The sequence below is a fragment of the Hyperolius riggenbachi genome, chromosome 5 (genome assembly GCF_040937935.1).
Source record: "Hyperolius riggenbachi isolate aHypRig1 chromosome 5, aHypRig1.pri, whole genome shotgun sequence".
Classification (NCBI taxonomy): Eukaryota; Metazoa; Chordata; class Amphibia; order Anura; family Hyperoliidae; genus Hyperolius; species Hyperolius riggenbachi.
In genome coordinates this window covers 355704461-355724096 of record NC_090650.1, presented here as the reverse complement: position 1 = coordinate 355724096, position 19636 = coordinate 355704461, and the positions used below count along the sequence as shown (strand labels likewise).

General features: G+C 43.0%; 1 protein-coding gene across 8 annotated transcripts in view; it reads right to left on the bottom strand.

The window, feature by feature from the left end:
* MCMDC2 (minichromosome maintenance domain containing 2) overlaps positions 1 to 19636 on the bottom strand; it is a 49191-nt gene that overhangs the window by 20016 nt on the left and 9539 nt on the right. For all 8 annotated transcript variants that reach the window (XM_068234810.1, XM_068234807.1, XM_068234813.1 and 5 more), the window contains exons 2-6: positions 13305 to 13435; positions 13166 to 13225; positions 3777 to 3972; positions 870 to 992; positions 675 to 782 (exon numbers count right to left, since the gene is read on the bottom strand). In XM_068234810.1, coding sequence (XP_068090911.1) covers positions 675 to 782; positions 870 to 992; positions 3777 to 3972; positions 13166 to 13225; positions 13305 to 13385 — 568 coding nt within the window. In that variant the 5' untranslated portion in view covers positions 13386 to 13435. The remainder of the gene's footprint in view (positions 1 to 674; positions 783 to 869; positions 993 to 3776; positions 3973 to 13165; positions 13226 to 13304; positions 13436 to 19636) is intronic.

Sequence of the window (19636 nt, the reverse complement as noted above, 5' to 3'; positions counted from 1 at the left end):
ACAGGCTATGTGTTTGTACATGACCAGGGCAGCCATCAGGGGGGGACAACTGACACTGCAGTGAGGGGCCCAGGCGTTCTGGGGGCCCTGGACCCCCAAAAACGATGGAAGGGCCGCATGTGCTGGCTGTGGGCCTGTTGCTCACTAACCAGCACACAGCTTTCCAGCACTGAGAGAAGAGTGACATCAGCGCTTGAACGTGGGGAGCAGCTGAGTGAGCCCGCTACAGTGGACTTTCTATACTTGAGCACCACCTATATCTGGCTACAGACTACCTATACTAGGCCACCACCTATACCTGGCTACCTATACTGGGGCTGGAACCACCTATACCTAGCTACCTATACTGGGGCACCACCTATACTTGGCTTGTTAACTGGGGACTATCTGTATTTTGCTAGTATTTGGCTCCACCCACAACATGCCATGGTCACGCCCACTTTTTGCTGCATTACGCTGTGCATGGCGCTTTCTTCAGTGTTGGAGCCATGCACATTTTTCGCTGCAGCGCACTTCACGCACGGACATGGGGTGGGGTTGCTAGTGGGCGGCGCCGGGTAGAGCAACCAGTGGGTGGGCCCAGGGAGGGGGGCCCAGACCTGATGATGTGTGAGGGGCCCCAAAATTTCTGATGGCAGACCTGTACATGACACAGATATATCAGGAGGACTTACCTCTGACAAACACAGCATATGACTGGAAGCGGCAGTTCTGTTGGGATACACACTGTCCCTGCAGAACACACAGTGACTTTGCATCCATTAATTCAACCACTTGTTTATCTGCAACCAATATTTATACACCGCTTGGTTATTTTTGTCTTTCTTTACTCACGTGAAATATTTATACCGCAAATGTTAAAGACCTACCGCCAAGAACTCTGTATTTGACATCTTCCTTTAAAGGTGAAGTGCACAAATCACACACAAAGACTTTCCCTACAGTGGCCAGCTCTGTAGCTCCAGGGACATGCACTCGGATATACTGAAAATCTATATATAATACATAAAGTGACATAATCACAGTTGGTAAAAAGAGAGCAACAGGTTGAATGTTTTTTAAATTTTACACAATTTCATCACTGTTGATCCAGAAAAAGAATATGGAATATTTGTCAACAGAGATTGGGGCATATTCACTAAACATCAGTCAAATTGCTGTTTGCAAGCAGCACACAGCAATTTTACTGGGATACACAAAGCTCACGTAGCGTGTGTTGCGCACATAGTACAAATTTAATTACCTAGGTAACGCATCTTGCTGGTATACAGGATGTTACGCTACACATTACTATACTGTAACGTGGATTAAAGTAGCAATGTGTGCATTACTTAGGTGATGTAACTTGTTCTATGTCAGTTTTGTAAATACCAGTAAAATTGCCATGTACTTGGTGCGCACAGTAACTGTTTCTGGCATTTAGTGAATATGCCTCATTGCTGTTTGAGATCAGGTACCACAATGGGGTTGATTCATAAAGCATTACCGCATTCAGTAATGCAGAAAACAGCTGACTTTACCGAGCACTTAGGAAAATGTCAATTCACAAAAGCTGGTACCGTGTGAAAAGCTGAAATTACCAAACAGTGAGGTAAATTACCGACGTGTGCAGTAAATACCTCAACAAGTGTCAGTAAATGTCAATTCATAAAGTCTACAACATGCGATAAAGCCACAAAATAATTCTGTCTGCTTTGAAGTGGTGAAAAGAGTACGGTATCTGTGCGAGGAGACTGTGCTGGGAGCGTGACTCACAAGCAGGAGCAGAGACAACTGTGACTGACAGGAGCAGGGAGCCAATAGAGACAGCCCCTGCCTTCTGCAACTCTGGATGATGGAATCTGATAGGACCCGCAGCCTTCTCAGGCAAGACAAGTTTTTAAACTTCCCAGGCAGCAGCAGAGCAATTGGAACAAAACAGGCTCCCCTAAATACCTTCGGCTGTTTAACCTCATGTGTTCCTGTTTGAAGATGCGTAGGAGCAAGTGGGGAAAATCACCTAAGCATGACATGTGTAAAGTTTCTTAAGCTGGTTAAGAAAGCCTAATAGACAGATTTAGATCAAGCAGAGGCAGTATAAAAAAAAACATGTGCATCTAAAGGGATGTTGGGATGCCTCTTACTATTGCAATGCCCTCACTGCACAGAACAGTATGTAACAACACAGAGACACTCCACTCTCTTCTGCTGTTACAAACAGCTTTTTGTCAATAGGCTCCAGTAATTTACCGAACTTCTATCGCACCTGTGAAATTTATTTATGAATTTGCACACAAAAGTCTAAAATACCGAATGTGGTATTTTTACGACCATTTTTTTTTTCATACAGCCTTTTATGATTTGACCCCAAAGTGTTTGCAAGCATATATAAGTATTTAACTTCATGTAATTTCCTGTTGGGACTGTCATTCATTTGCAGACAGCTGGAAGGGGTAGGACAGAGCAAAATCAAAAGTCAAGGCTTTATCTTCAGTACAGACATACAATCTTGTTTGGCCACTGATTGGTCAATTTTACCACCTCCTTGTAGCATGAGGGCCAACAGATTCTATTTTTTTGTATTGGTTTTAAAATCAGTTTTATAGGGTGAACATTTCTGAAGGGGTTTTCATTTTCTGCCATGCTCTATCAAACACTTATTGATAACCTGTACAGAATACATTGAGATTTACCAAATGAAAAACAAGGAGTTCACTCTACATCTTCGTTAAATAAGTTGCTATAGCATGATTCAGTAGTACACACGGTATTTTGCTATTTAATGTTATTTAAAATGAAAAACGTTTAAAACAAGGGGTATTGCTTTTCTACGCAACAAAAGTGGAGTATCACTTTAAATTTGTATCCCCCACAGCAGCCATTTTCTGCAGGTAGTGCAAGGTGAGGCCTTATTTTGGCAGCACTGCTCGGTAGCTGTTAGATAAAAAGCTAGATCTGCAAAGTTCCCAAGGACAACCATGAAGTGACATCCCAGTTTAGGAAGTGTATAACCACAAAAACGCCTACTATCATTTTAGCCTACATGACAAGGACTTGTATAAAAAGAGACTTTAATAGGAAAAATAATACAAAGTCATGATTTTAAAAATATAACATGTTAAAGAACAAGCGACACCCATGCTAACCTAGAAACTACTTCTACTTACATAACAGATGTATTGTGCTATCCACGTAATGATTCCTGTGAATTTTACAAAAGAAAAGCAGAAAATCCTATTCTAGGCAGTGGCCATCTTGCCAAGCTAATGCTGATATCATATCCTCCCTGACTCTTGTTTTTCCCCCTCCCTTCTCTTGCTCATTGTGTATTCATTAGCTGCCCTCCTCCCAGAGTCTTTTTTTTATTTACACATCCAATCACTGAGTCACCTCAGCCTTGCTTGTAAACACAAGTGATCAGCTAGGCAGGGAAATAAATGGAAGAGGAGGAATATATTATAGATAAAAAGAACTCCCAGCATTCAAAAGAACTCCCAGCATTCAAAAGAACTCCCAGCATTCAACTTTTTGGCACTGTTTGGCACTAGGGCCAGTGCTCCTATAGTATGTAATAACTCCAAACCATAACAGCAGAAAAAAGTTTTGAATGCTGGATTAGCATCTCTATCACTTAATACACTCAGACCAGTTGCTGTTGAAATTTGATTTTTATGGTGACAATACCGCTTTAAAGGAAATTACAATGTATGTCTCAAGCAAAGAGAGCAACTCATAAAATCCAGCCTATTTTGCCATTTAGAATTTTAAACAGATTGTATGTATATTTTTAATAGTACCTTGAGAGAAAGGGCACCTTGTTTCTGAACAGAGGAATCTTGCTCCCTGAGTGTATTTTGTCACTGTAGACATGGCAGTTACAGTTCCCTCCATCATATAAAGTCTCTGTGACCTGTAGTCTAAAGGATAGTCACTCAGGCTTAGGCGATATCCAGGTAGCTCAGGTAAATGGGTTAACTTCAGAACTACATTTATCTGAAAGGGAAGAGTAATAAGAACATTTTATTTACATGGTTACAGGGCCGGATTTAACATAAGGCAATATAGGCACGTGCCTACAGGTGCCTGATGATGGAATGGTGGCTCACTCCCCTCCCCTAGTGCCTCCCTTCCTCCTTCCCTATGCAGAGTCCTGTGCAAAGCATAAATGACATTCCACTGATGAGATCTCCCTTCATTCGGGGGCACCACTAGCTACTTAGTACTGAGGGTACTTCTGGCTACCTAATGCTAAGGGGCACCTGCAGCTACCTATGACGACGAAGGGAAGTAAGCGAGGAGTGACAGCTGGTCAAATGAGCACACTTGCAGAGCGGTTCAGCAGGGGTTTAGTCTAGGGTGCCGGGACATCTGTGCATATAGGCTCCAGTGGTGTAAATCCAGACCTGCATGGTTATCAAGCAGACAAAAAGACATAGCAGTAGTTAGATTTGAGATGTGTGGATTGAGCTAAATGCAGGTAGAGACCCCCGGTGAAACAAAACATGACAAAACAAGTTCAAAAGAAAAAAAAATAGCTGAAGGGGTGTATATGGTCCTTGTAGGAAAACAAGAGGTCCTTCAACCACAACAGAGATCAAGACAAGTAAGAATTTTCATGGGATACTGCCGGGGACCACGGAAGCTGCCATCTTCATTGCCTTATAAACAATGCCATGAGAAGAAGAGAACACCAAGAGCCCAATATAGTGTAGTATGTACTGGTATTGGAAGATTTATAGAGCAATTCAAAATGTAATACTCACAAACCAGGGTTATCATTAGGCAACCACTGTCAAGGCAGGTGGGGAGATTGTCCTGACCCCACTCAGGATTAAGAAGTCGCTCTCTGTAGTAGAAGAAGGAAGTGGGTACAACCCTCCAACTAGGGTGGACTCAATGTAGCAATAAGATAACAGAAGCACCAAAAGGATAAAAAGGACTAAATAAGCTTAAAAACCAATTTGGTAATAGAGGAGGCAGTGGTCGACTTACCCCCTCCAAGCAGACCACACGACTGTAGATTTTCAGTCAAAAAACGTTTATTGGGTACTCCAAAACAAAGTGCAACGCGTTTCGCAGGTTAAACCTGCTTCCTCAGGCAATACAATACAAAAAAGCATCTGCTTCCTCAGGCAATACAATACAAAAAAAGCATCTGCTAGTAACATCAAAGTTGAGCGCATCTGTGCAGAGGCGCTCAACTTTGATGTTACTAGCAGATGCTTTTTTTACTCCTATCTGTATTTTATGTATACACATTTTATGTATACACATTTTATGTATACACATTTACAAAGCAGATTTAATGTTTCATAGTCTCTGCTCAATTGCAGTGTCTCAAGAGTCCCTGAGTGAAAATACATGAACTATTGACCTTTTTATCTTTTCCTCTTACAGTAAGAAGCCCATGTATCTGCTTAGGAAAGTGTTTTATAGCTGTAATTTTTTTTTATCAGTGAGCCCATTGAGTCCTGACTGGAGAAAAACTGTCAGTTCCATAGCTAATTATAAACTCTTTCAGACAGGGAAAAAAAAGAAAAGGAGCACAGCATAAGTGTCTGTATGCTTGCCACTGTATATACACATGTCTATTTCATCATGTCATCTCTGTTACACTTTAAGTGAGGTAACTACCGGTATTGCATCATTTTGAAATGGTGACTGCAAAGCCATAGTCAGTGAAGGTGGATTTATAAGGAGGAGATGTGGATGACGAGTAAAGATAAGTTGGTGAAACCAAAATTCAGTTTCACCTTTGGTAAAACTGAAAGGGCTGATTCACACTTAGGCCTAGTGCACACCAGAGCGTTTCGGCTGCGGTTTGCGATCCGCTTGCGGGTGCGGATCCGCTTCGGTAATGTATTTCAATGGGCTGGTGCACACCAGAGCGGGAGGCGTTTTGCGGAAACGCATACTCCCGGGCTGCTGCAGATTTTGGATTGCGGATGCGTTTCTGCCTCAATGTTAAGTATAGGAAAACCGTAAACCGCTCTGAAAAACGGCACTTTAGAGCGGTTTGCCAGGCGGTTTTTGTTACAGTAGCTGTTCAGTAACAACTTTACTGTAACAATACATGAAATCTACTACACCAAAAACGCTTCCCAAAACCGCAAAATGCTAGCTGAAACGCTACAGAAAAAGAAGAAAAAGCGTTTCAAAATCTGCTAGCATTTTGCGGATCTGCTAGCGGTTTTTGGTGTGCACCAGGCCTTCAAGAGCTTTTTAAACGCTAGAGATTTTAAAATCTCTTCCTAATGCAATGCTATGGGGGATTTTTACAAAATCACATCGCTCCAACTTGAACACACACATAGGATAACATTAGCAAGAGCTTATAAAATCTCAAAGCGCTTAGAAAAACTCTTGCAGTGTGAACGAGCCCAAAGTGAGCATACGTTGAAGCGTGCTGCACTAGTGGGGGTTACCTCATCTTGGTCACCGCCTCTGGCACCAGTGATTCACGCCCCTCTACATCCTCTCTATACTTCCTCTATTCTCCCCCTTCCTATGAACACTTCCCCTTTACATTGAAAGGATGTAGATGGGCTAGGAGCACTGGTGCCAGAGGCCAGTTGGTGACCAACCCCCACTGCCATGCCCCATGTCCATTATTGTTTCTTTTGGTGCAAAACTAAAATAGGGATTTTGTACTAATTTTACTTTTATAGGGCCCAATCCAGTTTACTTTTTCTCCTAAGTTTTCTGTTAGGAGATAATGTTTATCCTCTGTTTATAGGAAAACTGAAGGGAGAGGTATATGAAGGCTTCCATATTTATTTCCTTTTAAACAATACGAGTTGTCTGGCAGCCCCTTTGATCCGTTTGGCTGCAGTAGTATCTGAATCACACCAGAAACAAGCATGCAGCTAATCTTGTCAGAAACACCTGATCTGCTGCATGCTTGTTCAGGGTCTATGGCTAAAAGTATTATAGGCAAAGGATCAGCAGGATAGCCAGGTAACTGGTATTGCTTAACCACTTAAGCCCGAAGGGTTGACATTTTTTTACATCCGAGCAACTTTCACCCCCCATTCATTTGCCAATAACTTTATCACTACTCATCACAATTAATTGATCTATATCTTGTTTTTTCCGCCACCAATTAGGCTTTCTGTGGGTGGTATATTTTGCTAAGAGCCACTTTACTGTAAATGCATTTTAACAGGAAGAATAAGAAAAAAATGGAAAAAATTCATTATTTCTCAGTTTTCAGCCATTATAGTTTTAAAATAATACATGCCTCCATAATTAAAACTCACGTATTGTATTTGCCCATATGCCCCGGGTATTTCACCGTTAAAATTATGTCCCTATCACAATGTATGGCGACAATATTTTATTTGGAAATAAAGGTGCATTTTTTCCGTTTTGCGTCCAACACTGTTTAGAAGCCCATAATTTATTAAATCATATTGATATACTCCTTTGACATGCATATTTAAAAAGTTCAGACCCTTAGGTAACTATTTATGTTTTTTTTTTTTTTTTTATTATTGTAATTTTTTTTTTTTTTTTTTAATTTAAACTTGTATGTGGGTATTTTTTGGTGTGGGAGGTAAACAGGGTTTTTTTTTATATATTTATATGTTTAATTTGAATTTTTTTTTTTTTACAGGTGTAATTTGCTATTTGGCCACAAGATGGCCAGAATCAAAAAGTCCTGGGAGCGATCGATCTCGCTCCCAGGCAGAAGAAAGGAGCCCAGAGCTCAGAAAAGCCGCAGCATCTGAAGAGACGCTGTCGGCTTTTCTCCGGGGGGGTCCGATCAGCGAAAGGGATTTATAATCCCTTTCACTGATCGGTAATCTAGCGGCCAGCAGCGGGGGCACGCACGGGGGGGCCCGCGGGAGCGTGCGCGACCCGCGGGAGTGCGCGCAGCCCAACTGGACGAGAAATCTCGTCCAGTTGGGCTTAAGTGGTTAAAAAGGTAATAAATATGGCAGCCTCCATATCCCTCTCACTTCATTTGTCACTTAAAATAACCTTATAGCCCTCTGCAATGGAAAAAGTAGGTGAAAAAATACTGTCAAATTTATTCCGAGTATTTTCTTGCTTGGTGGAGGCTTTAAAGTAATTTTATTGATAAGATGTAAAATATCACCTAGGAGGAAACTTAGGAGAAAAAGTGAATTAGATCTGACCAGGAAAAGGATTAAGATGAAATGGAGATCTAGGCAAGATTACACTTTTAACCGACTGCCAGAGCAGGATCGTCCACCAGGCACCCTAGGCAGGTGCTTGGGGCTTGGTGTGTGCCAAGGGGCTCCACCTGCAACCTTCTTTGACCTCGCTCCACTTCACTTTACCAAAAGGACCACATGGGGCCAGGGCCGGATTTGGACTTCCCAGTGCCCTAGGCCCGGTACCATCAACGGCCCCCCCCCCCCCCCCCACACACACACACACACACACTCAGGGTGCATACACACATCAGACCATAGTCTTTGGAAAATGAAGGATCACAGATCAATTTTACCCCCTTCCATGTAGTATGAGGGCCATACCTACAAAGTCTATTCTATTAAGCTGAACTCCCCATCAGATAGAAATCTTTGCAAGATGCTGCACACAAAGATGCTGTACACATGCAACAGATCAGTATCTGCAAAAGATCTGTTCCTGCAAAAGATCCGTTTCTGCAAAATGCATTCATAGTCTATGATATCTGCAGATCCTCATACACACCTTGTTTAACAAACATTCATCTGCAGATCAGATCCACCAGGATGGATCTTCAGATCTGCAGATGATTGTCTGATCTGCAGATAATTGTCTGTTAAGCAAGGTGTGTATGAGGATCTGCAGATATCATAGACTATGAATGCATTTTGCAGGAACGGATCTTTTGCAGGAACAGATCTTTTGCAGATATTGATCTTTTGAACGTGTTCAGCATCTTGCAAAGATTTTTATCTGATGGGGAGTTCAGCTCCATAGAATAGACTGTGTAGGTATGGCTCTCGGACTCCATGGAAGGGGGTAAAGTTGGTCTGTGATCTTTCATTTTCCAAAGACTGTGGTCTGATGTGTGTATGAGCCTTTAGGAAAATGAAAGATCACAGACCAATTTTACCCCCTTCCATGTAGTATGAGAGCCATACCTACACAGTCTATTCTATGGAGCTGAACTCCCCATCAGACAGAAATCTTTGCAAGATGCTGCACACAAAGATGCTGTACACATTCAAAAGATCAGTATCTGCAAAAGATATGTTCCTGCAAAATGCATTCATAGTCTATGATATCTGCAGATCATCATACACACCTTGTTTAACAGACATTCATCTGCAGATCCGATCCACCAGGATGGATTTTCAGATCTGCAGATGATTGTCTGATCTGCAGATGAATGTCAGTTAAACAAGGTGTGTATGATGATCTGCAGATCTCATAGACTATGAATGCAATTTGCAGGAACGGATCTGTGGCAGGAACAGATCTTTTGCAGATACTGATCTTTTGTGTCTGTACAGCATCTGTGTGTGCAGAATCTTGCAAAGATTTTTTCTGATGGGGAGTTCAGCTCCATAGAAAAGACTGTGAAGGTATGGCTCTCATACTACATGAAGGGTGGTAAGATTGGACTGTGATCTTTCTTTTTCCAAAGACTATAGTCTGATATGTGTATGAGCCTTAATGATCACTTGTTTGCAGGATACCTATGAATGTTTTCTCTCTGAAAAATGATGAATGATTGTTTTTCCTGTTAGAGCAGAGAGTCCCTGATGCCTGGTACGCACCAGATAGATGGGTTGAATCGATTTTCCGATCACTTATACAAAGTCGATTAGAAAAATGATCAGAAATCAGATTAGACCTGTCAGAAATAATCAATTTGAACCCATCTATCTGATGGCAAATTGCATGGTGTGTACCAGGCATGAAGTAGCAGAGCGGCATTCATCTCCCTCTCTGCTCTTCTGTAATCACAGATCTGTTGCATTTATTTTATAGTATTTATTGTACTGATTCTTTTGTTTTTTTACTGTTTGCCAACACGGTACAATTATATATTTTTTTTAATTTTTAGTGTTTGTTATTACTTTTGGTATACAAAACAGAATGTAACAATACAAAAGTATACAACAGTACATTTGTAATTATAATTATAGAGAAGTTGTCTATCTCATACTAGACTACTGCTGCCTTTAAAATGAGCCAGCAAGGGGTTAAGATTTAGCTTAGAAGGGGCTGCCATAAATCTCTCTAAGGAAAAAAAAACCCTTATCTGTTTAAGATTTACAATCCAGGGGGAGAGAGGAGAAGGAATGGCTCAAGTCATTAACAGAATCTGACCAGCAATACATTGTATAGCCCAGCTTGAGTTGTAAAGTGGAAATAATTCTGTTAAAAATGTTTACTTTTACTGGATCAGAAATTGTCTACATTGTGATCCATGTTTCTCTCACCCCTGGCAATAAACTGAAGCGTGTATGTTCAGTAGATAGCACTGTCTCATCGCACACCACGAAGTAAGGAAAATACACGGAGCTCTGGAATTCTGACTGTGTGTGTGCACAGGGCCGGATTTCTGCAAAGGCCACAAAGGTCACGGCCTAGGGCGGAAAAAAATCAGAAGGATAAAAGGGCGGCAGGACCTGAGAGAGATAAGAGGCTGCATGTCAAAATAAATCATTTCTCCTGCTCCAAAGCGCCCCGGCTTTTCTGCACACACACAGTCAGAATTCCAGAGCTCCGTGTATTTTCCTTACTTCGTGGTGTGCGATGAGACAGTGCTATCTACTGAACATACACGCTTCAGTTTATTGCCAGGGGTGAGAGAAACATGGATCACAATGTAGACAATTTCTGATCCAGTAAAAGTAAACATTTTTAACAGAATTATTTCCACTTTACAACTCAAGCTGGGCTATACAATGTATTGCTGGTCAGATTCTGTTAATGACTTGAGCCATTCCTTCTCCTCTCTCCCCCTGGATTGTAAATCTTAAACAGATAAGGGTTTTTTTTTCCTTAGAGAGATTTATGGCAGCCCCTTCTAAGCTAAATCTTAACCCCTTGCTGGCTCATTTTAAAGGCAGCAGTAGTCTAGTATGAGATAGACAACTTCTCTATAATTATAATTACAAATGTACTGTTGTATACTTTTGTATTGTTACATTCTGTTTTGTATACCAAAAGTAATAACAAACACTAAAAATTAAAAAAAATATATAATTGTACCGTGTTGGCAAACAGTAAAAAAACAAAAGAATCAGTACAATAAATACTATAAAATAAATGCAACAGATCTGTGATTACAGAAGAGCAGAGAGGGAGATGAATGCCGCTCTGCTACTTCATGCCTGGTACACACCATGCAATTTGCCATCAGATAGATGGGTTCAAATTGATTATTTCTGACAGGTCTAATCTGATTTCTGATCATTTTTCTAATCGACTTTGTATAAGTGATCGGAAAATCGATTCAACCCATCTATCTGGTGCGTACCAGGCATCAGGGACTCTCTGCTCTAACAGGAAAAACAATCATTCATCATTTTTCAGAGAGAAAACATTCATAGGTATCCTGCAAACAAGTGATCATTAAGGCTCATACACATATCAGACTATAGTCTTTGGAAAAAGAAAGATCACAGTCCAATCTTACCACCCTTCATGTAGTATGAGAGCCATACCTTCACAGTCTTTTCTATGGAGCTGAACTCCCCATCAGAAAAAATCTTTGCAAGATTCTGCACACACAGATGCTGTACAGACACAAAAGATCAGTATCTGCAAAAGATCTGTTCCTGCCACAGATCCGTTCCTGCAAATTGCATTCATAGTCTATGAGATCTGCAGATCATCATACACACCTTGTTTAACTGACATTCATCTGCAGATCAGACAATCATCTGCAGATCTGAAAATCCATCCTGGTGGATCGGATCTGCAGATGAATGTCTGTTAAACAAGGTGTGTATGATGATCTGCAGATATCATAGACTATGAATGCATTTTGCAGGAACATATCTTTTGCAGATACTGATCTTTTGAATGTGTACAGCATCTTTGTGTGCAGCATCTTGCAAAGATTTCTGTCTGATGGGGAGTTCAGCTCCATAGAATAGACTGTGTAGGTATGGCTCTCATACTACATGGAAGGGGGTAAAATTGGTCTGTGATCTTTCATTTTCCTAAAGGCTCATACACACATCAGACCACAGTCTTTGGAAAATGAAAGATCACAGACCAACTTTACCCCCTTCCATGGAGTCCGAGAGCCATACCTACACAGTCTATTCTATGGAGCTGAACTCCCCATCAGATAAAAATCTTTGCAAGATGCTGAACACGTTCAAAAGATCAATATCTGCAAAAGATCTGTTCCTGCAAAAGATCCGTTCCTGCAAAATGCATTCATAGTCTATGATATCTGCAGATCCTCATACACACCTTGCTTAACAGACAATTATCTGCAGATCAGACAATCATCTGCAGATCTGAAGATCCATCCTGGTGGATCTGATCTGCAGATGAATGTTTGTTAAACAAGGTGTGTATGAGGATCTGCAGATATCATAGACTATGAATGCATTTTGCAGAAACGGATCTTTTGCAGGAACAGATCTTTTGCAGATACTGATCTGTTGCATGTGTACAGCATCTTTGTGTGCAGCATCTTGCAAAGATTTCTATCTGATGGGGAGTTCAGCTTAATAGAATAGACTTTGTAGGTATGGCCCTCATACTACATGGAAGGGGGTAAAATTGATCTGTGATCCTTCATTTTCCAAAGACTATGGTCTGATGTGTGTATGCACCCTGAGTGTGTGTGTGTGTGTGTGTGTGTGTGGGGGGGGGGGGGCCGTTGATGGTACCGGGCCTAGGGCACTGGGAAGTCCAAATCCGGCCCTGTGTGTGCAGAAAAGCCGGGGCGCTTTGGAGCAGGAGAAATGATTTATTTTGACATGCAGCCTCTTATCTCTCTCAGGCCCTGCCGCCCTTTTATCCTTCTGATTTTTTTCCGCCCTAGGCCGTGACCTTTGTGGCCTTTGCAGAAATCCGGCCCTGCATGGGGCCCCAAATCCACTACCTTACCTAGGACCCCATTACATCTTAATCCATCTCTGCCCACCACTGATGGTCACCAGGCTTATTTAGTTAGATTAGCATCCACTAGTCTTTCAGCCATTTGTAGTGACTGTATGCTGAACAGCAGTGTGTCTTCTGGTTTTCATACCTGAGCCTCAGTCTGGTACTGTTCAATCAAGCAAAGGGTTCTTATCGCAGCATCACATACCTAAAATATATATAAATAATATGATGTGAACAATTTAGCAAGATGAAATAGTATTTTTTAATAAGTATTGAAGCCATACCGATTGGAAGATCTGTGCAGCTCTCATCGGTTCATGTAAGATATGGTTACCAAGTGTTGCATTCACTTCTGTGATGTCCATCGGGTTAATGGAGATCACAAATCGGTACACGGCATAGCTGTGAGTAGATTCTAGAAGGAGAGAATTCAAAGGTTTTAATAAGAAAATAATATATGTAGGACAGAACTTGTCACTGCTACAGGCATTGTATTACGCACACAATGCATTGTTGTGCAGGATGGAGCAAAAAAACAAAACAAAAAAACCCAACAATTTGTATGGTAACCCAAAACAGCAGAATGATCCCCTAATATAACCGCTAACAATGCCAGCTATTCTGCAAGCTGACTTCAGCATTTTCTGAGTCACACACACACCACAATAGGGAATGAAGGTCAGACCAATCCATACACTGGTGGCAGGTAGGAGAACAGGAAGGAAGTATTTGTGGCAGAAACATAATGGAGACTGCACTAATAGCGCAACCCATGTTAGGTACACATTTGTGTCTTTTGCTTGTATATTTCGTGTTACAATATTTACATAACGGCATTATACAGCAACCTGTGTGTTGTGCTGTTTGTACAATGACGTTACATTTGCTGTGTGATTGCTGGTAAAATATACCTGTGTTCAGAGTGGATTTACCATAAGGCACTGTAGGCACGTGCCAACAGGCACCTGATGATGGAAAGGCAGCTTACCCCCCTCCTCGAGCGCCTCCCTCCCTCCTTCCCAATGCAGATTCCTTATGAGAGTGTAAATGAGAGGTTACCCGCCCTGCTCTCTGCATTCCACTGATGAGATCTCCCTTCAGTCAGAGGCACCTCTAGCTACTTAATACTGAGGTTCCCAAAGCTAAGCCACCTAATACTTGGGGGCAGAGGCGTCGCTAGGGCCTTTGATCTGGGGCACCGGCCTGGAACCTGTTGCCATGGTGCCCCGGATCGATTGATTGGCAGGAGGGGGCACTGGGCTGAGCAGCGGCGTGGGGGTTGGGGGAGCGGGTAGTTAAAAACTCACCTCCGATTGCAGCCTGCAGCTTCTTCCGACTTTCTCCCCAGCGTCCGTTGCCTTGGTTACAGCGTTATGGCGCTATTACCAATGCGAACTACGGCGGGAAAAAAGTCGGAAGAAGTTGGAGGCTGCAATCGGAGGTGAGTTTTTAACTGCCTACTCCCCCTCGCCACTCCGCCCAGCACCCGCCTCCTACACTGGGGAAACTACCTATCTAACCTACACTGGGGGAAACTACCTATCTAACCTACACTGGGGGAAACTACCTATATAACCTACGCTGGGGGCATCTACCTATCTAACCTATGTTGGCGGAAACTACCTATCTAACCTACGCTGGGGGCATCTACCTATCTAACCTATGCTGGGGGCATCTACCTATCTAACCTATGCTGGGGGCAGCTACCTATCTAACCTATGCTGGGGGCAGCTACCTATCTAACCTACACAGGGGCAGCTACCTATCTAACCTACGCTGGGACAGCTACCTATCTAACCTACGCTGGGGCAGCTACCTATCTAACCTACGCTGGGGGAAGCTACCTATCTAAACTATGCTGGGGGAATCTGCCTATCTAACCTCTGCTGGGGGCAGCTACCTATCTCACCTATGCTGGGGGCAGCCACCTATCTCACCTATGCTGGGGGCAGCCACCTATCTCACCTATGCTGGGGGCAGCCACCTATCTCACCTATGCTGGGGGCAGCTACCTATCTCACCTACGCTAGGGGCAGCTACCTATCTAACCCCTACGCTGGGGGCAGCTACCTAACTAACCTACGCTGGGGGAAGCTACCTATCTAACCTACGCTGGGGGAAGCTACCTATCTAACCTACTCTGGGGGAAGCTACCTATCTAACCTACGCTGGGGGCAGCTACCGCTCTAACCTACGCTGGGGGAAGCTACCTATCTAACCTACGCTGGGGGCAGCTACCTATCTAACCTACGCTGGGGGAAGCTACCTATCTAACCTACGCTGGGGGAAGCTACCTATCTAACCTACGCTGGGGGAAGCTACCTATCTAACCTACACAGGGGGAAGCTACCTATCTAACCTACACTGGGGGAAGCTACCTATCTAACTTACGCTGGGAGCAGCTACCTATCTAACCTACGCTGGGGGCATCTACCTATCTAACCTATACTGGAGGCACCTACCTATCTAACCTATACTGGGGGAACATACCTATCTACAGCCAAGCAAAGCCCCAGGGCTCCAGCCCAGCAAAGCAGAGCCCTCAGCAAAGCAAACCCCCCCAGCCTAGCAAAGCATACAGCCAAGCAAAGCCTAGTAAAGCCCCCAGCCCAGCAAAGCCCCCCAAAATGCTCCCAGCAAATTTCCCAGCCCAGCAAAGCCCCCAGAAAGTCACCTAGCAAACCAGGCTGGCTCAACATCACCGCCAGCCAAGCTGGCACAGCATAACCACCAGCCAGGCAGCCCAGCATAACCGCCAGCCGAGTACAGCGCACAAGCCAGCCAGCCGAAGACAAAACAGAAGCCAGGTGAGGGGCTTATATATGTGAAATACTGCCTATTGAATATATTTACGCCACTGCTATGTTCATGTATATTTGGTCCCACCTATAACCACGCCCACTTTACGCGGCATAACCACGCCATTTTCACACTCATTCTCTCTTGGTTCCCAGGGGTGCCCCGGATCTCTCAGGAACCTAGAAACGCCCCTGCTTGGGGGCATCTTAGCTACTTAACCACTTTAGCCCACAGGACGTAGCTCCTACGTCCAAATATGCATGCTGGTCATCGGAGCTACGTCCATGAAAAAACGGAGCCACCGGGGATCGCAGAGCTTTATGGCGCTATTACCAATGCGAACTACGGCGGGAAAAAAGTCGGAAGAAGCTGGAGGCTGCAATCGGAGGTGAGTTTTTAACTGCCCACTCCCCCTCGCCACTCCGCCCAGCACCCGCCTCTTACACTGGGGAAACTACCTATCTAACCTACACTGGGGGAAACTACCTATATAACCTACGCTGGGGGCATCTACCTATCTAACCTATGCTGGGGGCAGCTACCTATCTAACCTACGCTGGGGCAGCTACCTATCTAACCTACGCTGGGGGAAGCTACCTATCTAAACTACGCTGGGGGAATCTACCTATCTAACCTATGCTGGGGGCAGCTACCTATCTCACCTATGCTGGGGGCAGCCACCTATCTCACCTACGCTAGGGGCAGCTACCTATCTAACCTACGTTGGGGGCAGCTACCTATCTAACCCCTACGCTGGGGGCAGCTACCTATCTAACCCCTACGCTGGGGGCAGCTACCTAACTAACCTACGCAGGGGGCAACTACCTATCTAACCTACGCTGGGGGAAGCTACCTATCTAACCTACGCTGGGGGAAGCTACCTATCTAACCTACGCTGGGGGCAGCTACGTATCTAACTTACGCTGGGAGCAGCTACCTATCTAACCTACGCTGGGGGCATCTACCTATCTAACCTAAACTGGAGGCACCTACCTATCTAACCTATACTGGGGGGACATACCTATCTACAGCCAAGAAAAGCCCCAGGGCTCCAGCACAGCAAAGCAGAGCCCTCAGCAAAGCAAACCCCTTCAGCCTAGCAAAGCATACAGCCAAGCAAAGCCTAGTAAAGCCCCCAGCCCAGCAAAGCCCCCCAAAATGGCAACGGCAGACAACTTAAGACTGACCAGCAATAGGTATATATAGAGCGGCGCTCTCCGGCGCCACCCACCGCTGATCAACCAATGGCCACTAGTTCTGGGATCAGCTGCCCAACCTGGTCAGCTGATCCCTCCTTGTTTGGCATAAAGGTTCTGACTCTCAGCGCGCGCGTATTTCTCAGTCTGTGTGCACTAACAGGCCCAGCTACCTCAGACGCACGCTGCTTTGTGCAAACCGCCGCGCTGGACGCGGAGTCAGCCGCTTTGCCGCCAGACTGCGCAGCGGCTTCTCCGCAATCTCTTACAGTCCCTTAGAATGATCACTGGCTTCTATGGAGAAGCCGCAATTGTTCTGTTACACATCCCCTCTTCACTTCCTGTAAGTACCCTTACAGGAAGCAAAAAAAAAAAAAAAAAAAATTTGACTGTGGCCATCTTGTGGCCAAATAGTAAAACTACATTTACATTTTACATTTTTTTTAAATGAATAGACATTTTTACATTTAAAATTAATTGTTTACCTCCCACACACCCAAAAATACTCAAATAAAAATTTTTATTAGAAAAAAATTACAATAAAAAAAAAACACAAATTTTTACCTAGGGGTCTGTACTTTTTTAACCACTTTACCCCCAGCGGTGCGGATTTCTCCGTCCCTTTTTCCACCCTGTTAACTCCAGGGACGGAGAAATCCGCACCTCCCGCCGCTGTCCGCGGTCCTGCCCGCTCGTCCGCGCGCCCCCGCGCTCGTGCACGCTGCTGCCCGCTCGCCCGGAGATCAATGAACGGGAAAAACCGTTCCCATTCGTTGATCTAAGCCCCCGCAATGATCAGCTGCTTCTATGAGAAACAGCGCGATAAATGTGATTTTCCCAGCCTCATTGTGCTTCCTGCAAGCGTACTTCCGGACATGAACAAAAAATCACTGTGGCCATCTTGTGGCCAAATAGTAAAACTACACCCTAAAGCATTTTTCATGTACACATACATTAGTTTTACACAATAAATTAACTCATTGCCTCCCACACTCCCCAATTTTTTATTTTGTAGTTAAAAAAAAAGAAAAAAAAAATTACAATTAAAAAAAACAACATAAATAGTTACCTTAGGGACTGAATTTTTTAAATATTTATGTGAAGAGGGTATAACCCTGTTACTTTATAAACTATGGGCTTGTAATTGGATGGATGCAAAACTGAAAAAAAGACACCTTTATTTCCAAATAAAATATTGGCGCCAAACATTGTGATAGGGAAATAATTTCAACGGTTTTATAACCGGGACAAATGGGCAAATAAATTTCATGGGTTTTAATTACAGTAGCATGCATTATTTAAAAACTATAATGGCCGAAAACTGAAACATAATGATTTTTTTCCCACATTTTTTCCTATTTTCCCATTAAAACACATTTAGAATAAAATAATTCTTGGCATAATGTCCTACCTAAAGAAAGCCTAATTGGTGGCGGAAAAAAAGATATAGTTAATTTCATTGCGATAAGTAATAAGTTATAAGTAATAAGTAATATAAAGTTATAGATGAATGAATGGACGCTGAAAGGTAAAAATTGCTCTGGTGTTTCAGGGGTAAAACCCCTCATTTGTGAAGTGGTTAAAGGAGTACTATCGATTGAAACGACTTTTTTTTTTAATACTGTATATTAGTGTACACATTACCACTAGTGCTAGGGGCACTTTATTTATTCACCCAGGTCTCTCTCTTGCTATCCCTGCTTAAAAATTCATTTCTCACACAGCTCATAGTAGTTTGGGTCACCCTGAGCTGCTTGGTTACTCTGTCACACAGCTCACAAATATATTTCACTGTGTCACTCACAGCATGCAGCAGACATGAGGAGAAATAGGCTGATCTGAGGTGGTAACAGGTAACTAAATGAGCTGGAATATTGCTGGAATATAACTAGCTATAAACAATAGTCTGTGTTTACACTCAGACTGGCTGCTGCTTGAGGTGATTCACTCCAGGCTGCATCCACTTTACAAGCTGCTGAGAGGGGCAGACCACTGTCTACAATTAGCATTATTAGTATCTTTATCAGTCAAGAGAAGCAAAGATAATAAACACACATTGCTAGAATCTTTAACCCCTTACCACCATATCAACAAGATTCTTTCAGCAAGGTGATAATTAAACTATAAACTGAGGAGTTGATAGCAACTCCCCTGTGCAGACATGGGCTTAGCCCTCTGGGAGCCCTCAGCATATAGATACATTTGTATCCAACACTGACGGCCAAAACTGACGGAGGATTTTACAGCTGAGAGGAACAGCTGTGTGAGGAATCAAATTGCTACTAGGACTTGTCCTAATGTGTGCTACAACATACAGCATTTAAAAATAAATGCATACATCGATAGTATTCCTTTAATATGCATGTAAAGAGGTTATAATACTAATATTTTTTTTTCAATATGCATGTCAAGAGGTTATAATACTAATATTTTTTAAATTATAAGCTGGTAAATAGTAATGGAAGCAAAACTGAAAAAGTGCACCTTTATTTCCAAATAAAATATTGGCGCCATACAATGTGATAGGGACATAATTTAAATGGTGTAATAACCAGGACAAATGGGCAAATAAAATACGTGGGTTTTAATTATGGTAGCCTGTATTATTTTAAAGCTATAAT